Here is a 27572-nt window from a genome sequence, read left to right as displayed (position 1 = left end):
ACTGTAAATGGAATATTTTTGTATATCATCTTAAAAACAATTTTTCAGTCTATAAAATTGTTTTTTGAATTGTTAAAAAATCTCAACTAAACGTTACCAAGTTATGAACGTTTACATTTTTTATTTCCGGTTGCATCATTTTCAGCGACTGTCACTGTACATGTATTTAAGTTAAATAACACTTATTTGTTCTGTATGTATAATTCATTTTATTTAAAATAATAACAATTGGTATAAATTACATTTCTAATAATATTTACAAACAACTTATGTACATATTTACAGAATTTTTGTATTATTTTAACATTTTTCCATAGTGATCCTTATAGGCTACCTTAAAACGGAACACGATTCTGAAATTGCAAGAAATCATAAAGAAATTTTCAATTCAATAAATATTACATATTTAATACTTACAATATAAATATGAATGCTATAAAGTACAGGGCCGCACTGACAACATTAAACAGGCCGGGGAATGTGGTCAGTGAAGCCTTATAGATCACAGTGTAAAGGGGAGCAGCAACAAAAGGTGCCAAAGATTGAAGGATGTTCTTAATTGAAAATATTTTACCTGCAATGGAGACATTATTGGGTAAGTAGAACAAATTTCAAACCTATCATACTTACCCAAATCTGTGGCAGGCACAATATTTGAAACAATTGTACGACACATTGGCCCACCGACGGCTTTCAATGAACCTGCCGCTATGGCCAAATATAGATGCCAAGGAGCATAGGCCATACCTTGTATGACACTACGGAAAATATCACTTAAAAATGCCAAAAGAGCCAATGTAACAACAGACATGCGGAAAACCTAAGACAACCAAATTAATTAAAAAATCATGGAGATCAAATTACAACCCTTACCTTTCTTAAAATTAAAAATCCCACCAATGCTCCAAACATCGAGGTTACATGACTGATCGTCTCATAATAGGTAAAATCTCTTACGGTCCACTGGAATTTCTCTCTTACAAATAAATAAAATACTGTCATGGCACCGTCCAAAACAAATATGGCCAAAAACATTGCACCAGTTACCAGCAGAATAATACAACGATCATAAAAGGGGCGTTCTCTGAAACATGTATTCCACATCTCTTTGATGTGGATATAACTGAAAAGGCCCGCAGATTTGGCTTTGTTATAATCATTTTGACGTTCTTCTTCTTTGCTGAGATTTTTGATAGCTTCTGGTTTGTTCTTTTCCTTTTCCTCTTCGTCTTTTGTTTTTGGTTTATCATCATTTCCATTCAAATCCACATCATGGAAATTATCCTCAATTTTGGCGGACTTGTCATTTTCATCTGACGATCCTTTGATTTCAGTTTTAGCCAAGTTTTCTGTTATTATTGTACAATTCATGGGTATTTCATTACATTTAACTGCAGGCACCACATCCTTTGTATCATTTGACGAAGTTGCGATCTTAGATTTGATAGCCTCATTATTTAAACTTTCTGGTACATAAATTGCTATATAGGCTGTTGTTAGACACATTAAAAATCCCGATATGCAGAAGGTAAATGTTGCACTTGTAGCCTCATAAACATGACTTGAGAGTAGAGAACCAACCATCAAACCGATGGATAAGAAAGCCTCTAGAATTATCATTCTGTGTAGAAGAAAGAAAATTAATCATTTTATTTGCTGAGAATAACAAGTTTGAGTAGATTACCTGTAGGGCCTTGATTTGGTATCAGTGACATCCGAGATATAACAAAAGGCAGCCACTGAGAAAACACAGTTACCACCCAGTATGGAATGCGGAACAACAGCCAAAACATAATACCATGGATTGACGACATAATAATTGGATAACTCTCTTATAACCGCAGCAATAATATAAGTTCCAGAAAATCCTGAAAATATATGGACATTTGTTTTTGAGAATCACTAATCACTTTGGTATGGCTCTCCCGATTTTCGGTATTTTGAGAATTTTAGCCGCATTTTAAAACCGAACTACCTGGAATTTAACATTTGAGGTTCCCAGTGGTCACAAAAACATCTCCACCAAAAATTGTCAACAGGGGTCCATGTTTTGGTATAATCCTCACATAAGCGTACCTCCTGATTATCGGTGTTTTGAGAATTTTATCTACATTTTTGGACCAAACTACCTGCAATTTAACATTTGAGGTTTCCAGTGGTCACAAAACATATCCAATCCCATGGCAGCGGGTTCTTTGTACCGGATTAACCCGGAACTACACAACATCATTGTTCCGGCCAGCGGCTGGCACCTCAGTGTACATATGTTTGTATTTGTTTCGTTTTTCTGTGTTGGGAGCAGCATATCCCGGAATGTCTGCTCCGAATCCTTTTGGTCCGTGCCGGGACAGAGGAAAACCCAGGACCAATATATTTGTGCTCGGTTTGTCACATCCGCATCTTCACCCACATCCAGCCTTCGGTGAGAAGCAATAGATGTCAGGAGTGGGTGAATCTAAGGGGTTGCTTTGGACTTGTCCACGTGAGGGACTATGTTGCTGCATGCTGTGTAAATACAGTCCCCAGTGAGTCGTCATCGGATTACCAAACTCCCTCGTCGTCTCCCCCACAGTCCGCTCGACAACAACCACACATGCAGCCTTTAACACCAGTCATTGTTGTCCCAATCCCGGAAAATGAATCCTTTTTGCAATTTAATTTGCAATGGACTCCGAGGTAAGATCGAGGAAATAGTAGATTTTATGAGTCGGAAGAATATCAAGGTCGCTGCGTTGCAAGAAACCAAGCTCAACAACAACTGTTGCTTGCAACGTTGCGATAGTTACAACGTGCTAAGGAAGGACCGCACCAGAAGTGGAGGTGGGGGACTAGCTTTCCTATTGCACCAGTCTGGCCAATACAGACCTATCTCGCTTGAGCCTGTCTCTAATGACCCGTACATGGAACGTATGGGGGTAGCAGTCAGGTGTGGAACTGCCGAGATAGAGTTGCTGAACGTATACATCCCGCCGACAAATAGCTGTATTTCAGATTACGTGCCTAACATTAGCCCGCTTTTGGAAGGTCATAATCGTCTGGTCCTGGGGGACTTTAATGCGCATCATGAGATGTGGCATTCGGCCCTCGGAAACGACTGGCTGAGCAGATTGACAGCTCTACGTTTTGCACGGTCAATGAGGACGCCCCTACCAGAATTAGAGGAGAGTGTCACAGCTCGCCAGACATCGTGTCACCTGGTCTGACAAATGACGTTACCTGGCAACCCGTCATTTCCCTTGGATCAGACCATCTCCCCATAATAGTCTCCATTAGCAGACCACCCAATTTCATTACCTCTGAACGCCGCACATTCGTCAATCATAAGAAAGCTGATTGGCCGGGTTTCAGAGAGTTCACCAATCACCGCTTCAGAGAACTGCCCAATCCTTCTGATGTTCGGGTAGCGGAAAGGGCGTTCCGAGACATCATCACTGCTGCAGCCGCTCGCCACATCCCTGCTGGTCGAATACCCGAAGTAAGACCAAACTTCCCAGCAGAGGCGACGGGATTAGCAAATGAGCGTAATGAGCTTCGTCGAACCAAACCCTATGACCCCAGAGTCAGGGAGCTGACACTGGAAGTTAACAGGCTGGTCGGCGAGCATAAGCGGAACAAGTGGTTAAATCATCTGAAGAGCTGCAACATTGGAGCCGGTATAGGTGAATTGTGGGCAACGGTTAAGTCACTCTCGAACCCTGGAAGAAGGGAAGATAGAACCTCAGTCACGTTTGGCGGCGTTACGTTGACTGACCCGAAGAGGTGCGCAAGTTATTTCAATCGACAGTTTGTCGAGCACCCCGAGAGTGACAGGGCGAAGAGAAGAGTCTTACGTCGCATCAGATCTCTTCCTGCCGAGGAGGAACCACCACAGTTTACAATGAATGATGTTGCCAATGCCATCAGGAATGCTAAATCATCCAAAGCGTTGGTCCCAGATGGTATCTCCATGGTAATGCTGAAGCAGCTGGATGAGCCGGGAGTGGAGTATCTCATTAAAGTTCTCAACTTGTCGCTATCCACCCCCATTGTCCCCAAAGTCTGGAAAATGGACAGGGGGGTTTCACTACGGAAGCCCGGCAAGGGTGCCAGCAAAAGTGAATCGTACAGACCGATTTCGCTTTTGTCACCCGTAGCAAAGACTCTTGAGGCCTTAGTCCTCCCCAGTATCAGAAATAGCTATCAAGTTGCCGATCATCAGCATGGATTCCGTAAGCAGCACAGCACGACAACTGCGCTGCACGCCATTACCACACATACTTGTCAAGGACTCAACCAGAGACGGCCGTGCGATAGAACAGTGATGGTGGCGCTTGACTTATCAAAAGCCTTTGATACAGTCAGGCACTCCACGCTGTTTGAGGACTTGAGCAGACAACCCTCCGGCCAAGCTTGAAACGTTGGATAGCCAATTATATGTGTGGACGCCAGCCGTACGTGGAATTCAGGAACAATAAGTCCAAACCCCGTAGAGTGAAACAGGGAGTTCCCCAAGGTGGGGTGATATCTCCGGACTTGTTTAACCTCTACCTCTCCTGTATTCCGCCCCCTCCAGACGGCATCGAGATCGTAACGTATGCGGATGATGGCAAGATTTTAACTTGCCAGAATGCCGCCCTGAGAACAGCAACAGGGTGCCTCCTCAAATCTTCAGTGGACCATCCTCATGAGGAGGCAAAGATTCTTCCAGTAAAGCAACACAATGAGATGCTTTCGTTGCAGTACCTGCTTGGATGTTACCGTGTGAGCCATCCCAATCACCATCTTGTGGGTAGGCCCGAAACATACAGGCAGATCCGGAAGGATATCCATGCTCTAGAGGGAGAGGTCCAACAATACAGGAGATAACCCCTAGATCAACAAGCATATCAAGCAGTTTTAAATAGTATTCACACGGATGCAGTTGCCAAGGCCTTAAGCAATTATAGTGTGAATAAAGTCCTCGAAATACATCCTCCATCTATTGCAGCTGAGGAGCGTCAGCTACCACGACAAACTAGAGTAGTTTTGGCTCAACTACGCTCGGGATATTGCAGTCGCCTAAATTCTTATTGGGCGGAAATCGACCGCGCCGTGCAAGACATCTGCCCAGTATGTGGCATGGGCCCGCACGACACAAAACACCTTTTCAACTGCCCAGCCAAACCTACTCATCTAACTCCAGTGGATCTGTGGTTACATCCCATCGAAGCAGCCACTTTTGTGGAACTGAAGATAGACCCAGAGCCAGACTGAACAGAAGAACGAGCATACAAATATAATAACGAACAACAACAACAACAACAACCAAAAATTTTCAACATAGGTCCATGCTTTGGTATAGCCCCCATATAACAGCACCTTCCGATTTCCGGTATTTTGAGGATTTTTGGTACATTTTTCAATCGAAATATCTGCAATTTAACATTTGAGCTTCCCAGTGGTCACAAAATATCTCCACCAAAAATTGTCAACATAGGTCCATGTTTTGGTATAGCCCTCACATAACGGTGCCTCCTGATATTCGGTGTTCTGAGAATTTTATCTACATTTTCGGACCAAACTACCTGCAATTTAACATTTGAGGTTCCCAGTGGTCACAAAACATATCCACCAAAAATTGTCAACATAGGTCCATGCTTTGGTATAGCCCCTATATAACGGCACCTTCGGTATTTTGAGGATTTTAGGTACATTTTTCAATCCAACTATCTGCAATTTAACATTTAAGCTTCCCAGTGGTCACAAAGTATCTCCACTAAAAATAGTGAACAGGGGTCCATGTTTTGGTATACCCCTCACATAACGGTACCTCTTGATTTTCGGTGTTTTGAGAATTTTATCTACATTGTTGGAGCAAACTACCTGCAATTTAACATTTGAGGTTCCCAGTGGTCACAAAACATATCCACCAACAATTGTCAACATACATAGGTCTTGCTTTGGTATAGCCCCCATATAACGGCACCTTCCGATTTTCGATATTTTGAGGATTTTAGGTACATTTTTCAATCGAACTATATGCTATTTAACATATGAGCTTCCCAGTGGCCACAAAATATCTCCAACAAAAATTGTCAACATAGGTCCATCTTTCGGCATAGCCCCAAAAAATCGGTAACTCCCGATTTTTATTGTGAGGATTTTAGCTACAATTTTTAACAGAACTAACCGTAATGTGGAATTTGAGGTTCATAGCGGCCACAACCCCCCTACAACATCTAAACATAAGCTTTTATTTTCTGGAAGTTTTACCCAAAGTGCTTTGACTGTCATTCAAAAGTACTTGCGTGCATTGCGGCGTATACGTACTAGCAGCATATTTAATATCAATCATACTAAATTCAATGGATTTTCAATTGGTATTTCTATAAGTTGGATCATATCGGTCCACTCCTTCGGGAACCTCCCCCAGCAACAAATATCAAAACCCTATCTGATTTCCACATTTTTTTTGTAGGATTCGTTTTTTAGCCACAACAAAGAACTGGTAAAAAATGTTCATCGTTTGGACCATAAATGCGGATTTTAGAGAATATTCGCGAAAATGCACCTTTGGCTCCTTATAAATTACTTGGCAAACAAAGATCCCTCTGGTGGCACGAGTTAACGTTAACCGATCGGCAATCGATAAAAGTTTGTAAGACCATTTTTTTAATTTACCCAAGTGTCCAACAAAAAGACACATGTATGCCCTTTTAAAAATTGATCATCGTTTTCTATTTCCTCTTGATTTCTTGTGCTTGGTAACAAAATCGTAAACTTACCTATCATTGATATTAACAACAATGGTTTACGACCATAATGATCTGACCACGAGCCAATGAAGACGCCACAAAATGCCGGTACAATACTCTCCAATAGTGTTCGTATCATAAACAAATTCGCGACATACGGCTGTACCTCCGTCTCTATTTCCTAAAATCAAAATAAAGTAAATTGTTTATTAATCGACTAATTCATGTAATTAAATATGCCATTGTTGTTGTTGTTGCTATTTACCTGTAAATAGCCGGTAACATTTTTTGTACCCAACTGTTCACAATCGGTGACGTTGTATTCGAATACAGCTGTGCACGCCTGATAAATAATTTCATTTCGCATAATGGTACCTGTGTTGGGTGCAGAGAGAGAGAGAGAGAGAGAGAAAAAGATGTAAACAAAAATAAGAACAAGATTTTTTAGATTAAACAAATTGCAATCTTTATCTTAATATTAGGGTGGAATGTGAGTTATTACAATTAATATTTTAAGAAACAATAAAAATGGGAGTACGTGGTTGTTAAGAGAGAGGTTGTTGGCAGGTAAAGCGTTTCTATATGCCTCACTTCTCTCTATATCAAACTGATAATGCCCGAAGTTGGATTTTCATAAAAAACATTTTAATAAAATGCATCATTCCATTAAATATCTGTCATATAAATTACATATTTGGTCAAACCCCTTTTTTAAGGCGACAGTGTAAATTAATTGTAATATAAATCTAGCCTAAGTACAGCCTTTTTTTAAAAACAACTTAACCTAACCTCATATATTTGCTAGAAATGGTATTCTATAAGTTAATTTTTTTCATTGCCAACAAATTCCTATAATTTATATTAAGCTATACTTTCGTTCCACCTCAACATCCACATTGCCTTACACAAGTTCACGATGAGAGATTGTAAAACAAAAAAAAAAGAGAATGCTCACGGAATGTAATGTGATATAAATATTATGATACATGAGCATGATAACTTTAATTGTGATATAAATCACTAGAAATAATTACAGCATTTGTTTACAGAAAAGTGAGGAGCACACAAAATGAAAATAAAATAAATTAAAAAATAGCTTCTGGTAGTTCGAACTTTTTTCATGCAAATTTGATTTGTAATTTGCAATGGTGGCTTCTTAAATGTTAATTGAACATTTAAAATTAAAAACAATGTAAAACAATTTATTGGAAACTAACAGAATATGTGGTTTATAAGTTGTAAAAAGGTTAAGTGAATGTGGTTTCTAATCGCGGATTTTCTTAATCTTTGCTTTTTGATTAGTAGTTGATGTAAAACAAATTTTAATTACCATACAATTAAAACAATTGACATGTTTCAATAACACATCCTTATTTTATGCAAGGAACAAGAAAATAGTAGATCTTATTGTTATTAATATATTAATAACATTGAAATGATGTATATTTTACAAAAATTTATTCAAATTTATCTGGTACCAAGGCCTATAGAAGGTCGCCCATTCAGAGCTCTGTTAACAACTTTTGACAACAACATACTAGATTTTATATAATTTGCTCTGTTCCAGAACCTGCAAGAAGCTACTAATTTTTACTACAATAACATTTTTTCCTTTATGTTATCGAAAAAAATAGTAAAAAGTAGTAGATTCTTGCAGTACTGGAACAGACCAATTGTGATTTGAGTTTCTTTGTATTTTAAATTACCATAATGTTTTTGACAACAAACATAACAATCAGGTGGGCGTAGTGTCCAACTGTATAAACTGTGTCTGGTATCTTTGAAAGATATATTGTTATTCGTATATGTATGTTGTTTATAGTTTGGGGTTTTTTATTTATCTATGATGATTTTGTGAAATTAAGTGCAGTGTTACAAATTGTAATTTCCCTCCCACGTAACACAAAAAATGATTAAAAGAGTCTATTAACATATATGTGTGAAATGGTATTGAAAAATAAAATTGACCAAATTTTGTGTGATTTGCACTACATGTTAGTATATTAAAATAACATAATATAAATAAAATAAAGTTTTCAGAAACTAATTAGAGATGTACGATATATTCGAAAATTTTAAATTCTGCATATAACACCTTTTTTATTAAAAATTAAACGGGGAAAAAGTTGAAGGAACTGCGTGTTAATAACGCATTATAATATGTTACGTCGGTGAATTAGTGGGTTAATATTTTTCGTGCGCTAATTGGTATGGAAGAAAAAATATTTATGGTCGCTTCGCGTTTCTGATTATTGGAATTGTCATATGCTCAGAGAAATTGTAGCCTGAGACGATAGCTTGTCTCAAGAAATAAGTCAAAATTTGAAATAGTTAACGAAATATGAGCCTAAAGGTAGGGTTACATTAGGCAAATATTTGCTCCAGCGACCGGCATTGTGCGCTTACTGAGATCAAGTGAGTGTTAATAATACATTGAATTTATGCAAACTTGCTCTCAGTAAGCGCACACTGCCGGTCGCTGGAGCAAATATTTGCCTAATGTAACCCTACCTTAAGAAAATTACCAATTTCAATTAAAAATTTTTTCTTTATCGAATTTTTTCTTTCGATATGGTTTGTTTGCTTTTGTAAGAGTTATCATTTTACATTTTAATGGATTCGAACGCTGTCTTAACGATCTATGTATTAGTCCAGATTGACATTAGGCAATTTTCAATGTGGCAATTGTCATTTTGATGGACAGAGAGGTGAGGGATATGGGAACCCTTTGCCTCTCAACAACCCTATCTCACCGACAAACTAACAATTGCCGCAAGGAAATTTTCCAAATGTATATATGGTAATATTCAAAAAAGTTTTTCAATCGTTGAAGTTGAGGTTCACCATTTAATAAGTCGCGAACTGTTAATATATTTTATAAAATATGAATATATTTATATTAATTGAAGTGTTTTAGCCACGATCTCATAAAATGAACCATAACAAATAATTTATGTGGAAGCTGTGTTGGTGGTAATATTAAAAAATGGGTAAAAATGTGTGGAAGTTTACAAGTTTTTTTGTGTTCTTTCTTGATTTCTGGTCAAACCACGTAAAATTCAGACATAAGCTCAAAGAAAGAATTGAAGAATACCCCTTGGGCAACATGGTTCTAATGTATGACTTTTCGATATATACACTGCATCCCCCTAAAATTTTGAAGTTTTGAAAACTGGGTTTTTCGAATTTTTCTTATAAATAGTGGGTGCAACTAGATAATAATCCAAACAAGTTTATAGGATTGTAGAACTCGCGATGCCACGTCGTTCGATGTATATCTCATGAGTGTGCTCCGTACAGCTTCCTAGTAATAGCAGACCAAAGGCGAAAATTTGGTGCGTAAATTTTCTGAAAAAACCTATTTTTTGGCTTTAAAATTTACAACTGTCGTCTAATTACCCCTGAACCCCGCGTGATTTTAGTTTTTTTACGTGCCGGATTTAATAAGCCCTTTCGCGTTCGAATCCAACCACTAAAACGCCGGATGTAGATACCTTGAAAGTAGGAAAATCTGCAAAAATATATTTTGACAATTTCACGAATTGAACCGCGATTTTCTTTGATTATTTTTGCGTAAATGTAATCCTTTATACGCGATTATAATATTTGCCAAAAAGGTGTGTCACAAATTACAAAGATTCAGGAGTAATATCCCCATTTATCCCAAAATAGAATGGGGTGGCACATCCGCAGTTCTTGACGAATCTGTCTAAAATAATTTATATTGACGTATTTTTAATAGGCGGCCATTGAAATCGGATGCACCTTATAATCATATGCACATCGCGTAATTTTTGCCCACTTGAAGGTTTTTTGAATAGTAAGATGCAACTGATGGCACACTTTGGCCGCTGAATGAAACATGGGAAAATCCATACACATTGATAGACATGGACTCCCTGTATCCGAAAAGCACATGCACCTCAACTGATTTAAACGGATTCGCGAATTATACGGTTTTTAATATCTATGTTTTTTCTTTGATTGTAATTTCAATTTTATTCTCTACTTCTTATTTCTATTGCTTATCACAGAAAGCAAATATACTTCCCCGATGACTAATTACATTTCTTGTAGAAGTTTAAGCAAAATACTTCAGGATTTGTATGGAAATTTAGCGAAATAATAGAATAACTCCCAACATTTTTTTTTTAATTTTTCGTATTTAACCAAAAAATATGTTTTTGAAATAATTTCCAACAGTAAGTTTCCGTTCTTTGTTGTTGCTGTAATATGCAAGTTTTAAACGCGATCTTTATAATTTTGGTCTCACATTTTTCTACGCGTTGTCTAGATTCTGTACGTATTTTTAAATTATTTTTTTTAGAGATTTTTTGGACTCTGATTTAGAATAAATAAAATTTATTCCAAGATTTCTTCAATATTTTTTGATTTTCCGCGAAAAAAAAATAAATTTAGCAACTATTTTAGCATCTACGGATAGATATCAAATGCTGCTAACGATTCGTATATACATGTTCATATTACAACACAATAGGAATTTTTAAATATTTTTTCTTTACAAGAGAGTAAAACCGCATATAACTTTTGAGTGCAGCATCCAATTTTGTGAACGCGAAGAGATTTGAAACCACGATTTTTTTCGTAACCCATGTACCAAAAATGGCGGATGTGCTCGCCAAAAAAGTTTTTAATTTTTTTTTTATATGTAATTGTAAAGGAAATTTGAAATTTACCATATGGACTTATATTTTATAAGATATTTATTTGATCTATGTGGGAACATTTTGGTCGGAAGCCAATTTGTTCGTTGGGAGAAATGACTCAATGACTGCGATATTCCAATATAAATTAGGCCTAGATGTTTTCTACCCAATAACATTCCAAATTACAGTCATTCCAGTGTAAAATCTTCAAATTGAAATTACGCTAAATCGGGAGGCACCGTCATATTGGGGTATATACTAGTGTTGGGCAATCTCGTTCATTGAGCGGATCGATCTTTTTCATTCCGTTCACCAAAAAGATCCGGGTCGTTCACTTCGTTCATTGGCTCTTTTTCGTTCAAACGAAACGATATGAGCCACTTTGTGTGTGTGCAAATTTCTGATGCTAGCGCTGACGCAGCTTGTGTGAGTTTGTCTGTGTGCAAAAAAATGGTGGTGGTTACTGTTTTGAATATGAACGAAAGAAGCAAAACGAAACAGAGGAGCTAAAAGAACGAGATGAACCATATGAGCCATTGATTTACTGAACGATTGTAGCTAACTGAATTATTGATTGTTTTGTGTGTGCAAATTTGTGAGTTGATTGTGTGAGTGTATTTGTAAAACTAATTATAATCTTAAGTTTTACATAATATCATAACAACTCTATCTAATTATAACGTTTGTAAATGAAAGGCTCAATAAATTAAATCGTTGTAAAACTAAAGGTGATGGTTCTGCTGCTAATTTTGTAAGCAGCAATGTCTTGGCCATCAGGGATCTAAATGAACGATATAAAAGAATGTGCTGGAATGTTCTTTTGAACCGGTTCGTTCATGAACGACACAAGTCTAGTATATACCACAACATGGACCCACATATGTATAGTGCTTGTTTTCTGCCTAGAGGTTTTTTATTAATTGAAAATCGGAAATACCAAGTAACACCTACTTTAGTTGGAAAGTGTAGAAAACCTCTTTAAAGTAACCTTCATCGGATGGTATCGTTCGTTATACCAAAACATACAAATGTACGAATTCAACTCACAATGTACCCACTGAGACCTGCAATATCAAATTAACGTAATTTCAATACAAACAAGTAAAAAAGAGTCAGTCATCTTTGCCGACAGATATGGTAAATTTCAAATTTCTTTTATAATTCCATAGAAAAAAATTAAAAATTTTTTTGGCGAGCACATCCGCCATTTTTGGTACATGGGTTACGAAAAAAATCGTGGTTTCAAATCTGTTCGCGTTCACAAAATTGGATGCTGCACTCAAAAGTTATGGGGGGTTTTACTCTCTTATAAAGAAAAAATATAAATTCCTATTGTGTTGTAATAAGAACATGTATATATGGATCGTTAACAGCATTTGATATCTATGCGTAGATGCTAAAATAGTTGCTAAATTTATTTTTATTTTCGCGGAAAATCCAAAAATTGTAGAAATCTTGGAGTAAATTTTATTTATTCTAACTCAGAGTACATAAAAATCTCTAAAAAAATAATTTAAAAATACGTGCAGAATCTAGAGAACGCGTAGAAAAATATGAGACCAAAATTATAAAGATCGCGTTTAAAACTTGCATATTACAGCAACAACAAAGAACGGAAACTTACTGTTGGAAATTATTTCAAAAACATATTTTTTGGTTAAATACGAAAAATTAAAAAAAAAAAATGTTTGGAGTTATTCTATTATTTCGCTAAATTTCCATACAAATCCTGAAGTATTTTGCTTAAACTTCTACAAGAAATGTAATTAGTCATCGTGGAAGTATATTTGCTTTCTGTGATAAGCAATAGAAATAATAAGTAAAGAGTAATATTGAAATTACAATCAAAGAAAAAACATAGAAGTTAAAAACCGAATAATTCGCGAATTGGTTTAAATCGGTTGGGGTGCATGTGCTTTTCGGATACAGGGAGTCCATGTCTATCAATATGCATGGATTTTCCCATGTTTCATTCAGCGGCCAAAGTGTGCCATCAGTTGCATCTTACTATTCAAAAAACCTTCAAGTGGAAAAAAATTACGCGATGTGCATATGATGATAAGGTACATCCGATTTCAATGGCCGCCTATTAAAAATACGTCAATATAAATTATTTTAGACAGATTTGTCAAGAACTGCGGATGTGCCACCATATTCTATTTTGGGATAAATAGGGATATTACTCCCAAATCTTTATAATTTGTGACACACCTTTTTGGCAAATATTATAATCGCGTATTACATTTATGTAAAAATAATCAAAGAAAATCGCGGTTCAATTCGCGGAATTGTCAAAATATATTTTTGCAGACTTTCCTACTTTCAAGGTTTAAATGAATTTTGAATTTTGCGTGGTTTGGCCAGAAATCAAGAAAGAACACAAAAAAAACTTGTTTACTTCAACACATTTTTCCCATTTTTTTATACTACCACCAACGCAGCTTCCACGAAAATTATTTGTTATGGTCCATATTATGAGATCGTGGCTTAAACACTGCAATTAATATAAATATATTGATATTTTATAAAATATATTAACAGTTCGCGACTTATTAAATGGTGAACCTCAACTTCAACGATTGAAAAACTTTTTTGAATATTACCATAAACTCGTATGAATTTTGATTTTTCAAAATAGTCTGGCTTAATCCCTTTTGTTGTTTTAATATTTAAAACAACAAGTTTATTAGTGGAGAAGGTTTGGCATTGTTCGCCAAGGGGTAAGGCAAGGAAGACTAGTTTCGATCCACGCCACTGGATCTCATCAGTTCCCTTTGTTTCTTGTTTGTGGATATGATGGGAACTGATGAGATCCAGTGGCGTGGATCGAAACTAGTCTTCCTTGCCTTACCCCTTGGCGAACAATGCCAAACCTTCTCCACTAATAAACTTGTTGTTTTAAATATTAAAACAACAAAAGGGATTAAGCCAGACTATTTTGAAAAATCAAAATTGTAACAGCTATCCCAATTAAATAAACGCCACCAATGTTCTATTTGAGAAACACTGGCACGGTTTTGTGTGTTGTTGGTATATAAGCTACCAAACAGCATTTGGGTATGTGCATTTGTTGAAAAATCAACGACACATACGAGTGGAAGAAGGTTTGCTTTGTTTCGTAAACACTTTCGTCGGAGTTGTGTTAGGTTACCAAAGAAAAACTTCTCATTGAAGGGTTTTCTTTGTTTACGTTTATACTTCGAGCTGACGATTGATGTTTGGGTATAAAAAGTTCCTTGTTGAAGAAGTTATTGAAAAATAACTTCGGTGGAGAATATCCACAAACAAGAAACAAAGGGAACTGATGAGATCCAGTGGCGTGGATCGAAACTAGTCTTCCTTGCCTTACCCCTTGGCGAACAATGCCAAACCTTCTCCACTAATAAACTTGTTGTTTTAAATATTAAAACAACAAAAGGGATTAAGCCAGACTATTTTGAAAAATCAAAATTGTAACAGCTATCCCAATTAAATAAACGCCACCAATGTTCTATATAAACTCGTATGGTAAAAACCAAAAATGTTTTACAATCGATGAATTCGAGTTTCACCCTTACAGAATTCGCGAACTATTAACATATTCTATATAGTATGACTGTAATTCTTTAAAATTAAGTGTTTTAGGAGGGATCCCATAATGTCGACCATTAAAATTCATTTTCGTGGAAACTGTGTTGGCATCAATGTAGAAAAATGGGTAAAAATGGGTTGAAGCCAACAAGTTTGTTTATGTTCCTTTCCGATTTATGGGTTAACCTTACATTTCATAAACATATGTCCAAAGAAAGACGCAAAGAAAACTCCATGGGCAACATAAGACTAGTGTATGATTTTTCGATATATCCACTGAATCCACCTAAAATTGATGCTGACATTATCAAGCCGGAATTTCGGGGTTTTTTGAATTTTTTTTAATAATCCGGACGCGCAAAAAGATAATATTCAAAACTCATAATAGGATTATTGATCTCGTGATTTTACATCGTTTAATGTATATCTCATGAGTGTGCTCCATACAGCATCCTAGCAATTGGAGTCTAAAGACCAAAATGATGCGTGAATTTTCTTAAAAAAACCTATTTTTGCGTGTAAAATGTACAAGTGTCATTGAATTCCCTTTGAATCCCGCGTGAATTTAGTTTTTTTACGTGGCGGATCTAATGAGCCCATCCGCGATCGAATCCATCCACTAAACTATATTTTGACAAATCCGCGTACTAAACCGCGATGTTCTTTAAATTTTTTTACGTAAATGGAATCCCTTATACGCGATTATACAATTTCCGAAAACGCGTGTCATAAATTACAGGGATACGCGAGTAGTATGGGTATCTTACGCAAAATAGTATGTGGAGGCACATCCGCTGTTCTTGAAGAATATATGTATTTGAAATATGTGTATATTGACGTATTTTAGATGGGCGCTAATGAAACCGGATGCGCATCAAAATCGTATGCACATTGCGCGATTTTAACCTTTACACTTTAAGGTTTTTTGCATTGTGTGATGCAACTGGCGGCACACTTTGGCCGCTGAGTGAAACATGGAAATATGCATAAATATTAGCTGTGTCTTTTTACGTGATAATTAGTAATAATTATCACTAATGTTGCAGATTTTGACAGTTGTATAAAGGAAAAGTTGCTGAAAAATGTTTCAGCAACATTTAGTAAGTAAAAAGACTCACCAATTGAAAGAGATTGATTCGCTGTATCCAAAAAGGGATGCGCATCAACGGATTTTAACTAATTCGCGAATAATAGGCTTTTTAATTTCCACATTTTTTTAATGATTATAATTTCAATATTACTCTTAATTTCCTATCCTTATAAGTTATCACAGTAAGCAAATAAGCTTTCACGATGGTAAACCATATTTCTTGATGAAGTTTTAGCAGTACACATTAATTATTGTATGGGATTTTAACGAAATAGTTTGAGAACTCCCAAATATTTTTTTCTATTTTTTCGAATCAAACCAAAAAATATATTTGCAACAATTGGTGTGTCTTTTTACTTGCTAAATGTAGCTGAAACATGTTTTTAGCGACTTTTCCTTTATACAACTGTCAAAATCTGCAACATTAGTGATAATTATTACTAATTATCACGTAAAAAGACACACCTATTATCTTCCAACAATAAGTTGTTCTCTTTTGTTGTTGCTATAATATGAAATTTATGTATCCAATCTCTATAAATTTGGTATCATTGTTTTTCTATACATTGTCTAGATTCCGCATACATTTGTATACCCTCAGAATTTATGCTAAGGGGGGTATATACACTTTAGGGTTTTGGGTAGGGAAATCCCGCACCGGGAATTCCTGGGAATTCTCGGATTTTTGGTTACGGGATTTTCCCGGGAAACAAAATCGTATTTCCCGGGAAATCGGGAAATATATTTCAACATTTATCAAAACTAATAGTGTATGAATGAAGAAACTATGCCCTTTTATACCATAGAATCAGAATTCGACTAGATTTTACAGAATCAATAAATTACAAAAGATTTGGAAATAATTTTAATCTACAAAAGTGTTTTCATGGAAAAAGTTTTAAGAGCCGCACCAAAAACATGGACTATAATGACGGATTTTTATTCTGTTCCATTTAAGTGCGAAAGTCCCATTTTTATACCCTCAGTCATTGGGCTAAAAGAGATTCCGGCTGGCTGGATGGTGCCGAACGAAGCCACCGATAAGGTCAAAAATTTGGCATTTGATTTTTTTCAAACTTAGTTTAAATTCGAAGATGGACCATATCGGTGGATAACTACTTCCGGTACCTTCTCCACAAAAGTTCAACAACTATCACTAAAATGGTGCGCACGACAACTCTCGAAGAGAGTAACTGAATCGGTCATAATTTTGCATATGGTAATATTAGTTCCAGGCATAGAACGGGTTGCACACAAAATTCGGAAAAAGTGTAGTTTAAGAGCTCCTCTCTGGTCGATTTGAAATGTTTTCAGCAGTTTGTCTTTACGGCCCCCTTTACGACGGGCAAGTCCATACTTCCTAAGATCATGTCTTGAAAGCTACAAGAAACCTTGGCGGTAACAACTAAAATGGAAAATAACTCCCGCAGGAAGTTCCGATTGGTCTAAACTTTGCGCATCGTATTATTTCATCTAGTCATGTATATGAACTATATCGGTCCAGCTTTTCGAGTACCTCCAACACAAAATGTAGGAAAAGTGCAGTTTAACAGCACATCTCGAATCGCTTTGAAATTATTTCCAAAAAGTTATAGTTGAAGGCCCTGTTACGACGGCGCAACTTTTTTTTTGAAGGGCAAGTCCACTCTTCCTGAGGTAAAGGCACAAAATCTCAAAAAAGCCTGCCGATACCAACTACATTGGGTAGTACGCAAGATAACCGTCGAAGGGAGAAATCTCCCACACTCTCTCCTTTAAATGTTTGGCAACATGTGTCTGCCCTAGTTAAAACTGTACACATTTTTTCGGGGCAAATCCATACTTCCTAAGAAATTGGTTCAAAAACTCAAAAAACCTCTAGAAACGTCAGAAGTATTGTGTTTGCTTCTTTTCTTTAGGCCCGAGGCTTAGGGTATATCTCTCTCGGCACAGCTGACTGATACTTTCTTACTTGTTTCAAGCAATCTTAAGCATAAGAATAAAACATACGATTTTCGAAGTCCATAAAATTGGAATTTCTGATCAATAACTACATTGTTTGAGCCAAATAACTTTCCATCGAGCGATTTCCTTAGCTTTGAATAATGGAAATGGTCAGTGCGGGCAAAATCCGGGCAACATGGTGCATTTTTCCACACTTTCTTCGGTTTTAATCGATAGAACGAAAACGTGTAATCCATTTTTTGAGCTCGCAACTCTCTGAAAATATTGTATTTCATACAAGTTACTATGGGAAGATAAAAAAATCACGAAAATATTGATCCTCTCTCGTATTTTAAAATTTCCCGGGAAATCCCGGATTCCCGGGAATGACATTTTATAATTCCCGTTTCCCGGGAATGACAAAAAACGGGAAAACCCAAAAATAATGGTTTTAGACCCCAAGTATCTTTGGACGAAATGTGTTCCAGACAATTTGGAGTTGATTTAGCCATATCCGTCCGTCTGTCTGTCTGGCTGACTGGAACGCACGATAACTCTCGAACGGATTACTCGGTCCAAAATTTGGCTTTTGTAATATTTTGTCCAAACTTAGTTCAAGTTCGAAGATGGGTTATATCCGTCCACTCCTTCCGGTACCTCCCCCACTAAAGTTCGAAAATGTTCGGAAAATTTGTGCGCACCATAACTGTTGTAGGAAGTAACCGATTTGGTCCATATTTTGCACATCGTTAAATTTCTACCCGACTTAGACGAGCTTCTAATATGGACTCAATCGGTCCACTCCTTCGGGTACCTCCCACACAAAACAACTTGTATTCACCGCCCCCATACTTTCTGAGAAAATAGAATGCAAGGGTGTAGTGTTTGGAGCCCAAGATAACTCTCGAACGGATCTGCCGATTCGGCCCAAAATATGGCCTTCGTAATATTTTGTGCAAACTTAGTTAAAGTTCGAAGATACGGAATATCGGTCCACTCCTTCAGGTACCTCCCCACAAAAGTTGAAAAATGTTCTGAAAAATTGCGCGCACGATAACTCTGAAAGGGAGTGACCGATTTGGTCCATACTTTACATATCCAAATATATCTACCAGATATAGATCAGGTTCGAATATGGACTATATTTGTCCACTCCTTTGGGTATCTCCCACACAAAATTTCGAAAAAGTTCACTTTAATACCTGTAGTGCGATTCTCTAACTCATTTTTTGAGTTACCGACAATTGTCGGTAAAATTAAAATGCTTATAATTTCGGTTATTACCGACGTTTTTCGGTAAGTTATCTACGAATAAAAAACAGTCGCAAAGTTCTACCGATAGCAAGAGTGTTGTCAACTTTTATTTGAATTTTTCATTCATAATTTTGTGTTTCAGTTTTACCAATTTTTGTCGGTAACCAAAAAATGAGTTAGAGAATCGCACTACTGCTCTCGAATCACTTTGGTTTTTGTTGAAACAACTTGCATTCGCTGCCTCAAATACGACGGTAAATGTTTTTTTCAGGGGCAAGTCCATACGTCTTGAGAAAACAGCCCGAAAGTTGTAAAAACCCCTATGGCACCATATGTAGTGGGTGGAGAGCTCGAACCGAATACTGCGTTCGCCCACACTTTCGATCTCGTAATATTTCTTCGAATATAAAATGAAATTCGAAGGTGGTACTTGTAGATACACTTCTTCCGGTACCTCCTCCACAAAAGTTCGAAAATGTTCGCTAAAATTGTATGAGAGATATCTCATAAACGTAGCAACCGATTTGGTCCAAATTTAATCTGTATTCAAATGTTTGTATTCAAATTGTTTTGTGTGGTTAATGGTCTGTTCGAGGATCCTTTGGAAGTTTTTACCGAAGGTTTTCCCAGTGGCCCTGTTTACAGCGATATTATGTTTTTCTTAGGCAAGTATGGTACAAAAGCCCTATCTATAGATATCTCCCGCAAATGTTTGAGCTTTAATCCAATCCATATTTTTGTCGGTTCATAGGCGCAAAATTTTGAAAACCCCACCCTAAATACATACGTTTTTGGGAAAAAAGTGTTTCAATCCACATAGGCTGAGGGTATATCTCTGTCGGCAAAGCCGACTGATCTTTTTTACTTGTTTAATATATTTTTGAGGGTTTGTATGGACTCTAGGACAGGGTAATTTGGTTTTACTTCAAAATGTATTTATTATATGTTGATTTTCCGCGAAAATTCAATAACTATTTAAACATCTACGAATATATATGGAATGCTGTTAACGATTTATGCATACATTTTCTCATAACAACAAATAGGATATTTTTAAATATTTTTTCTTTATATGAGAATAAAAACCGCTATAACTTTTGCACGCATCGTCCAATTTTGTGAATGCGAAAAACATTTTTTAATTATTTTCAAATGGAATTGCAAAGGAATTTTGGTTTTTACCATATACACATTGCCCCAAAATATCCCAGTAAAGCCAGCTTAAGAGTTCATTATTTCCATGTAATAATTTAGCAAATATCTATGTATGAACAGTTTTAAATTTTGTATTGCATTTTATATACAGAAATATAAAAATCAGTAATTCAGATCGACATTCTTACCTGATAGACTGTGGGAGAAGACCAACAGGAAAACAATGGGTTCCACGTGAAACATATAGAAACATTTCTGCCAATCCAATTGTTTGAGACGTGACAATGTCGATGTTATAGATGATTCGACCATTTTGTTGTTGTTATTATTTGTTGTAAATGATGATTATATTTTTCTTTTGTTTTTTATTTATTTTTTTGGTTTCACTTATTTTATTTCTTTAGTTTAAAGCTAATGCAGCATTATCACAATAAGCGGTATTTGTAAAATTGTTGCCGAAATTCAACTACAATTTAAAAATTTTTATTAACACCAAAACATTCGTCGTATTTGACAAGTTATCCGATGAGAGTCTGCATCTAAACTGTTGATCGGTTTGGTTTTGAGGTAGCGGTTAACTCCCTCATACTTAAAATTCACATACGTTGTTGTTGTAAATTTTTTTGTTTCTGATTGTTATTTTTTGTAAATTTTTTTGCGCTTCTTTGTAGTTATCAATAATTATAAATGATCGCATGTATACATATTTTGTACTACTGTGTTGTTGTTACTGTGAGCTAGAGTTTATAATAGGTACTAGCGAGCCAGAGTAGTGGAACCGCTTATTTAAATGGGATTTGAGTGTCAATTTTTTTCTAAAAATTCCGTTGGAACAGAGAGATGAATCTGTGATTTTATAGAATTTCATTGTCATGGCAACAAAATATAATTATTAATATTAGGTGTTTTTTTATTTATTTTAAATTGATTATAACCTACAGGCAAAAGTTACACTATGCAACTCAATTTATGAAGAGAATACCTGCAGTTACATTAAGTCGAACAATGAGGTCACAAGTTGCTTGAATTTACCAATGACTTCTGCGGCTTTAACTTCTCGCAACTACTTTTAGTTTTCTTTTATATTCTCAGTATTGAGGCTAAAAAGGGTTTCATGCAAAAACAAATGGTTTTAGACACCAAGTATGTATGTTTAGACGAATTTCCTCTCAGATAATTTCGAGTCGATTTATCAATGTCCATCAGTCTGTCTGACTGGCTGGAGCGCGCAATAACTTTCGAACGGATCAACTGGTTCGTTCCAAAATTTGGCCAATGATAATAATTTGTCCAAACTTAGATTAAGTCCGAAGATGGACCATATCGGTTCACTCCCTCGGATGCGCAAGACTACGCGAGTAACCCCTATACATGCTCAAACATAGTAATATTTCTACCAGACATACATTGGGTTCGAATATGGACTATATCGAAGTTTGAAAATATTCGCTATAATGGTACTCGCAATATCTCTAAAACGGAGTAACCCATTTGGCCCAAACTTTAGATATCGAATTATTTTGTCCAAACTTTTTTAAGTTCGAAAGTAGGTCATATCGATCCACTCCTTAGTACCAACCTTACAAAAGTGCAGTGCAGTTTAGGGTCAGTTCGATGATCCCTTAAAAATTTTTACCGAAGATACATCTTGTGGTCCTGTTTACAGCGATATTATGTTTTTCGTGGGCAAGCCCATGCCTTCTGATATAATGGTCAAAAAGCTCTATATTATCCTGAAATGACTGGTAGGCGCGCTATCTATCGAAAGAAATGACTCCCAAAATAAGATCCACTTCCAATACAGACAAAGTGGTCGATTCTTTCAGGTACCACCTCCGCAACTCTTTTGAGCTTTAATCCTAATCTTTTGTCGGCAAGTTTATACGTCTAAAAAGGGCTACAAATGCACTGAACACATAATTTTTGGTCCGTTATTCGATCTGTCCATAGATGAAAGTTTTAATTCACACAGGCTGTGGGAATATATCTATCGGCAAAGCCGACTGATTATTTTTTACTTGTTTAGATCTTCAGTTCATCTATAAAGACTGCCTTCAGCTCGTCTATAAAGATTACCTTCAGTTCGTCTATAAAGACTACCTTTAGCTCGTCTATAAAGACTCACTTTAACTCGTGTATAAAGACTCCCTTCAGCTCGTCAATAAAGACTCCCTTCAGCTCGTCAATAAAGACTCCCTTCAGCTTGTCAATAAAGACTCCCTTCAGCTCGTCTATAAAGACTCCCTTCAGCTCGTCTATAAAGACTCCCTTCAGCTCGCCTATAAAGACTGCCTTCAGCTCGTCCATAAAGACTTTCTTCAGCTCGTATATAAACACCACCTTCAGCTGGTCTATGAAGACTCCCTTTAGCTCATCTATAAAGACTCCCTTCAGCTGGTCTATAAAGACTCCCTTCAGCTGGTCTATAAAGACTCCCTTCAGCTCGTCTATAAAGACTCCCTTCAGCTCGTCTATAAAGACTCCCTTCAGCTCGTCTATAAAGACTCCCTTCAGCTCGTCTATAAAGCCCCCCTTCAGCTCGTCTATAAAGACTCCCTTTAGCTTGTATATAAAGACTCCCTTTAGCTCGTATATAAACACCACCTTCAGCTCGTCTATAAAGACTCCCTTCAGCTCGTCTATAAAGACTCCCTTCAGCTCGTCTGTAAAGACTCCCTTCAGCTCGTCTATAAAGACTCTCTTCAGCTCGTCTATAAAGACTCCCTTTAGCACGTATATAAAGACTACCATCAGCTCGTCTATAAAGACTCCCTTCAGCTCGTCTGTAAAGACTCCCTTCAGCTCGTCTGTAAAGACTCCCTTCAGCTCATCTATAAAGACTCCCTTCAGCTCGTCTATAAAGACTCCCTTCAGCTCGTCTATAAATACTCCCTTCAGCTCGTCTATGAAGACTCCCTTCAGCTCGTCTATAAAGACTCCCTTCAGCTCGTCTATGAAGACTCCCTTCAGCTCGTCTGTAAAGACTCCCTTCAGCTCGTCTATAAAGACTCCCTTCAGCTCGTCTATAAAGACTCCCTTCAGCTCGTCTTTAAAGACTCCCTTCAGCTCGTCTATAAAGACTCCCTTCAGCTCGTCTGTAAAGACTCCCTTCAGCTCGTCTATAAAGACTCCCTTCAGCTCGTCTATAAATACTCCCTTCAGCTCGTCTATGAAGACTCCCTTCAGCTTGTCTATAAAGACACCCTTCAGCTTGTCTATAAAGACTCTCTTCAGCTCGTCTATAAAGACTCCTTTCAGCACGTCTAAAAAACTCCCTTCAGCACGTCTATAAAAACTCTTTACAGACTCCCTTCAGCTCGTCTACAAAGACTCCCTTCAGCTCGTCTATAAAGACTCCCTTCAGCCTGTCTATAAAGACACCCTTCAGCTTGTCTATAAAGACTCCCTTCAGCTCGTCTATAAAGACTCCCTTCAGCTTGTCTATAAAGACACCCTTCAGCTTGTCTATAAAGACTCTCTTCAGCTCGTCTATAAAGACTCCTTTCAGCACGTCTAAAAAACTCCCTTCAGCACGTCTATAAAAACTCTTTACAGACTCCCTTCAGCTCGTCTACAAAGACTCCCTTCAGCTCGTCTATAAAGACTCCCTTCAGCCTGTCTATAAAGACACCCTTCAGCTTGTCTATAAAGACTCCCTTCAGCTCGTCTATAAAGACTCCGTTCAGCTTGTCTATAAAGACACCCTTCAGCTTGTCTATAAAGACTCTCTTCAGCTCGTCTATAAAGAATCTCTTCAGCACGTCTAAAAAACTCCCTTCAGCACGTCTATAAAAACTCTTTACAGACTCCCTTCAGCTCGTCTATAAAGACTCCCTTCAGCTCGTCTATAAAGACTCCGTTCAGCTCATCTATAAAAACTCCCTTCAGCTCGTCTATAAAGACTGCCTTCAGCCTGTCTATAAAGACACCCTTCAGCTTGTCTATAAAGACTCCCTTCAGCTCGTCTATAAAGACTCCCTTCAGCTCGTCTATAAAGACTCCGTTCAGCTCATCTATAAAGACTCCCTTCAGCTCGTCTATAAAGACTGCCTTCAGCCTGTCTATAAAGACACGCTTCAGCTTGTCTATAAATACTCCCTTCAGCTCGTCTATAGAGACTCCCTTCAGCTTGTCTATAAAGACACCCTTCAGCTTGTCTATAAAGACTCTCTTCAGCTCGTCTATAAAGACTCCTTTCAGCACGTCTAAAAAACTCCCTTCAGCACGTCTATAAAAAATCTTTACAGACTCCCTTCAGCTCGTCTATAAAGACTCCCTTCAGCTCGTCTTTAAAGACTCCCTTCAGCTCGTCTATAAAGACTCCCTTCAGCCTGTCTATAAAGACACCCTTCAGCTTGTCTATAAAGACTCCCTTCAGCTCGTCTATAAAGACTCCCTTCAGCTCGTCTATAAAGACTCCCTTCAGCTCATATATAAAGACTCCCTTCAGCTCGTCTATAAAGACTCCCTTCAGCCTGTCTATAAAGACACCCTTCAGCTTGTCTATAAAGACTCCCTTCAGCTCGTCTATAAAGACACCCTTCAGCTTGTCTATAAAGACTCCCTTCAGCTCGTCTATAAAGACTCCTTTCAGCACGTCTAAAAACTCCCTTCAGCACGTCTATAAAAACTCTTTACAGACTCCCTTCAGCTCGTCTATAAAGACTCCCTTCAGCTTGTCTATAAAGACACCCTTCAGCACGTCTAAAAAACTCCCTTCAGCACGTATATAAAAACTCTTTACAGACTCCCTTCAGCTCGTCAATAAAGACTCCCTTCAGCTCGTCTATAAAGACTCCCTTCAGCTCGTCTATAAAGACTCCCTTCAGCTCGTCTATAAAGACTCCCTTCAGCTCGTCTATAAAGACTCCCTTCAGCTCGTCTATAAAGACTCCCTTCAGCTCGTCTATAAAGACACCCTTCAGCTTGTCTATAAAGACTCCCTTCAGCTCGTCTATAAAGACTCCTTTCAGCACGTCTAAAAAACTCCCTTCAGCACGTCTATAAAAACTCTTTACAGACTCCCTTCAGCTCGTCTATAAAGACTCCCTTCAGCTCGTCTACAAAGACTCCCTTCAACTCGTCTATAAAGACTCCTTTCAGCACGTCTAAAGAACTCCCTTCAGCACGTCTATAAAAACTCTTTACTGTCTCCCTTCAGCTCGTCTATAAAGACTCCCTTCAGCTCGTCTATAAAGACTCCCTTCAGCTCGTCTATAAAGACTCCCTTCAGCTCGTCTATAAAGACTCCCTTCAGCTCGTCTATAAAGACTCCCTTCAGCTCGTCTATAAAGACTCCCTTCAGCTCGTCTATAAAGACTGCCTTCAGCTCGTCTATAAAGACTCCCTTCAGCTCGTCTATAAAGACTCCCTTCAGCTCGTCTATAAAGACTCCCTTCAGCTCGTCTATAAAGACTCCCTTCAGCTCGTCTATAACGACTCCCTTCAGCTCGTCTATAAAGACTCCCTTCAGCTCGTCTATAACGACTCCCTTCTGCTCGTCTATAAAGACTCCCTTCAGCTCGTCTATAAATACTCCCATCAGATCGTCTATAAAGACTCCCATCAGCTCGTATATAAAAAATCTTTACAGACTCCCTTCAGCTCGTCTGTAAAGACTTCCTCCAGCTTGTCTATAAAAGCCGCATTGAACTGGTCTATCAAGACTGCCTTCTTCTATAAAGCAGCCCTTTAGCTCGTCTGTAAAAACTGTCTTCAGCTCCCTTTAGCTCGTCTATAGAGTCTCCCTGCCTCCCTTTGCACATCTACAAATGAAGTCCGTACAAATTCCCTTCAATCCATTTACCAAGCCTCCCGCTTGTCCGACTATAGAAACTCAATTTCGTTGTAATTTTGTTACAATTAAAAAAACAATTAAAAATTTTGATTCTGCAGCACTGTGTAACATACCCTAATATACACATGTATCTTGTTATGCATTTAATTGATTATTATTTGTTGATAAAAAGTTTATATTTTTACAGTGTTTTTTCTTATTTGTGTCGCAATTAGAAAGTTTTCAAACATAATTTGATTCTCCGCAAAAAATAAATCAAAACAAAAAAAAAAACAAGATTTACACTGTCACTAAACAAACAAACTATCGGGCGATTTGCGAACGAACACACCGTACATACGATCAACTTGTTGCCTTAAACCCGTCTCAAACTCAACTAAAGGTACTTTGTTGTGTGAATATCTTTATCGAAAATTCAAAACTTTTTATTTTTGTTTTCTTATTGCCAAATGTTTGTTTGTTATCAAAGCCGGCTTATGGACAACTCAAAGGGGGAACCACAATAGCCGGTCGGACGGACCGATAGCCTAAAGCACTATGATGGCACACAAAATAAACATAAATCGTATTTCTCACTTATTTGTCTCTATTTCAGATGGAAGATTTCATTTTGCACAGCCATAGCAATGACGTTGTTGTTTGACTTTGGCTTTTGTATTGTTTTGCTTTTTTCTGTCTGTTTTATTAACTTGGTTAGCAAATACTATCACGCATTATCTATGGGGCAGTTTTGATATGCAAATGAGGGGTTGGTCTAAATAAACAATTGCAAACATTGTTCCCCATATATTGAAATCGGAAGTAAGAAAAATGTAGTGTCATGATCACGTGTCTAGACATTTACTAATTTTAGCAAATTTTATTAAGGGGCTTTTGATCCCGGAAAAAACAGAGATTTTTTGGAGTTACCACAATTTCATATTGTCGTGACCTTGACATGCACGATTTTGTGGTTATAAAAATTCTAAATATACTATTTTTACAAACATAAAAAACTGGTTTTGTAATGCATACTTGCAAAAAATTCTGTGAGAATACTTACAGTATATTTATTATTAGCACTATATTTTGAAGATGAATTTCTATTTTACTTACAACATACATATATGTTCATATGTATCTATTTTAATTTCAATATTAAATCTTGTATCGCATTTTTAAATATATGGGTATTTTACATGACTTTCACTTGACTTGTATCTATCGCCAAAATCGATGTGGAGCCAGGCTCATGATAATCATTATTATGATAATTAAAAAGATTAATCATACGTAAAATCGAAAATGTATAACACGTGGGAGTAATGGGAAAGCATTGCATTAGAATCCAATGCTAAACAACGATGCACTGTGAATGAAGGCTTATTAAAAGTGCTTCTTCTCTGCAAAAGGTGCTTTCCTAA

General features: G+C 37.1%; 1 protein-coding gene across 10 annotated transcripts; it reads right to left on the bottom strand.

The window, feature by feature from the left end:
* Window positions 1-185: 185 nt before the first annotated feature.
* Window positions 186-26874, bottom strand: LOC141406240 (probable peptidoglycan muropeptide transporter SLC46). 10 transcript variants are annotated; one of them, XM_073991455.1, is made up of 10 exons: window positions 26510-26532; window positions 21355-21472; window positions 20561-20838; window positions 6979-7088; window positions 6744-6894; window positions 1685-1868; window positions 874-1621; window positions 631-820; window positions 418-574; window positions 186-353 (listed from the first exon to the last, which is right to left on the bottom strand). In XM_073991455.1, the coding sequence occupies exons 3-10, from the start codon at window positions 20682-20684 to the stop codon at window positions 296-298; spliced, it is 1722 nt and encodes a 573-aa protein (XP_073847556.1). In that variant the 5' UTR covers window positions 20685-20838; window positions 21355-21472; window positions 26510-26532; the 3' UTR covers window positions 186-295. The 10 variants fall into 10 exon arrangements, with proteins under 10 accessions (XP_073847556.1, XP_073847547.1, XP_073847549.1 ...); XM_073991446.1 differs by lacking the exon at window positions 21355-21472 and having other exon boundaries at window positions 20561-21218; window positions 26283-26874; XM_073991448.1 differs by lacking the exon at window positions 21355-21472 and having other exon boundaries at window positions 20561-21218; window positions 26510-26729.
* Between the last annotated feature and the right edge of the window lie 698 nt (window positions 26875-27572).

This window comes from Musca autumnalis, unplaced genomic scaffold (assembly GCF_047663935.1).
Source record: "Musca autumnalis isolate F117 unplaced genomic scaffold, ASM4766393v1 scaffold_5, whole genome shotgun sequence".
In the NCBI taxonomy this organism is placed as follows: Eukaryota; Metazoa; Arthropoda; class Insecta; order Diptera; family Muscidae; genus Musca; species Musca autumnalis.
Note: the sequence above shows the minus strand (reverse complement) of the source record. Positions and strands in the feature narration are given on the sequence as shown.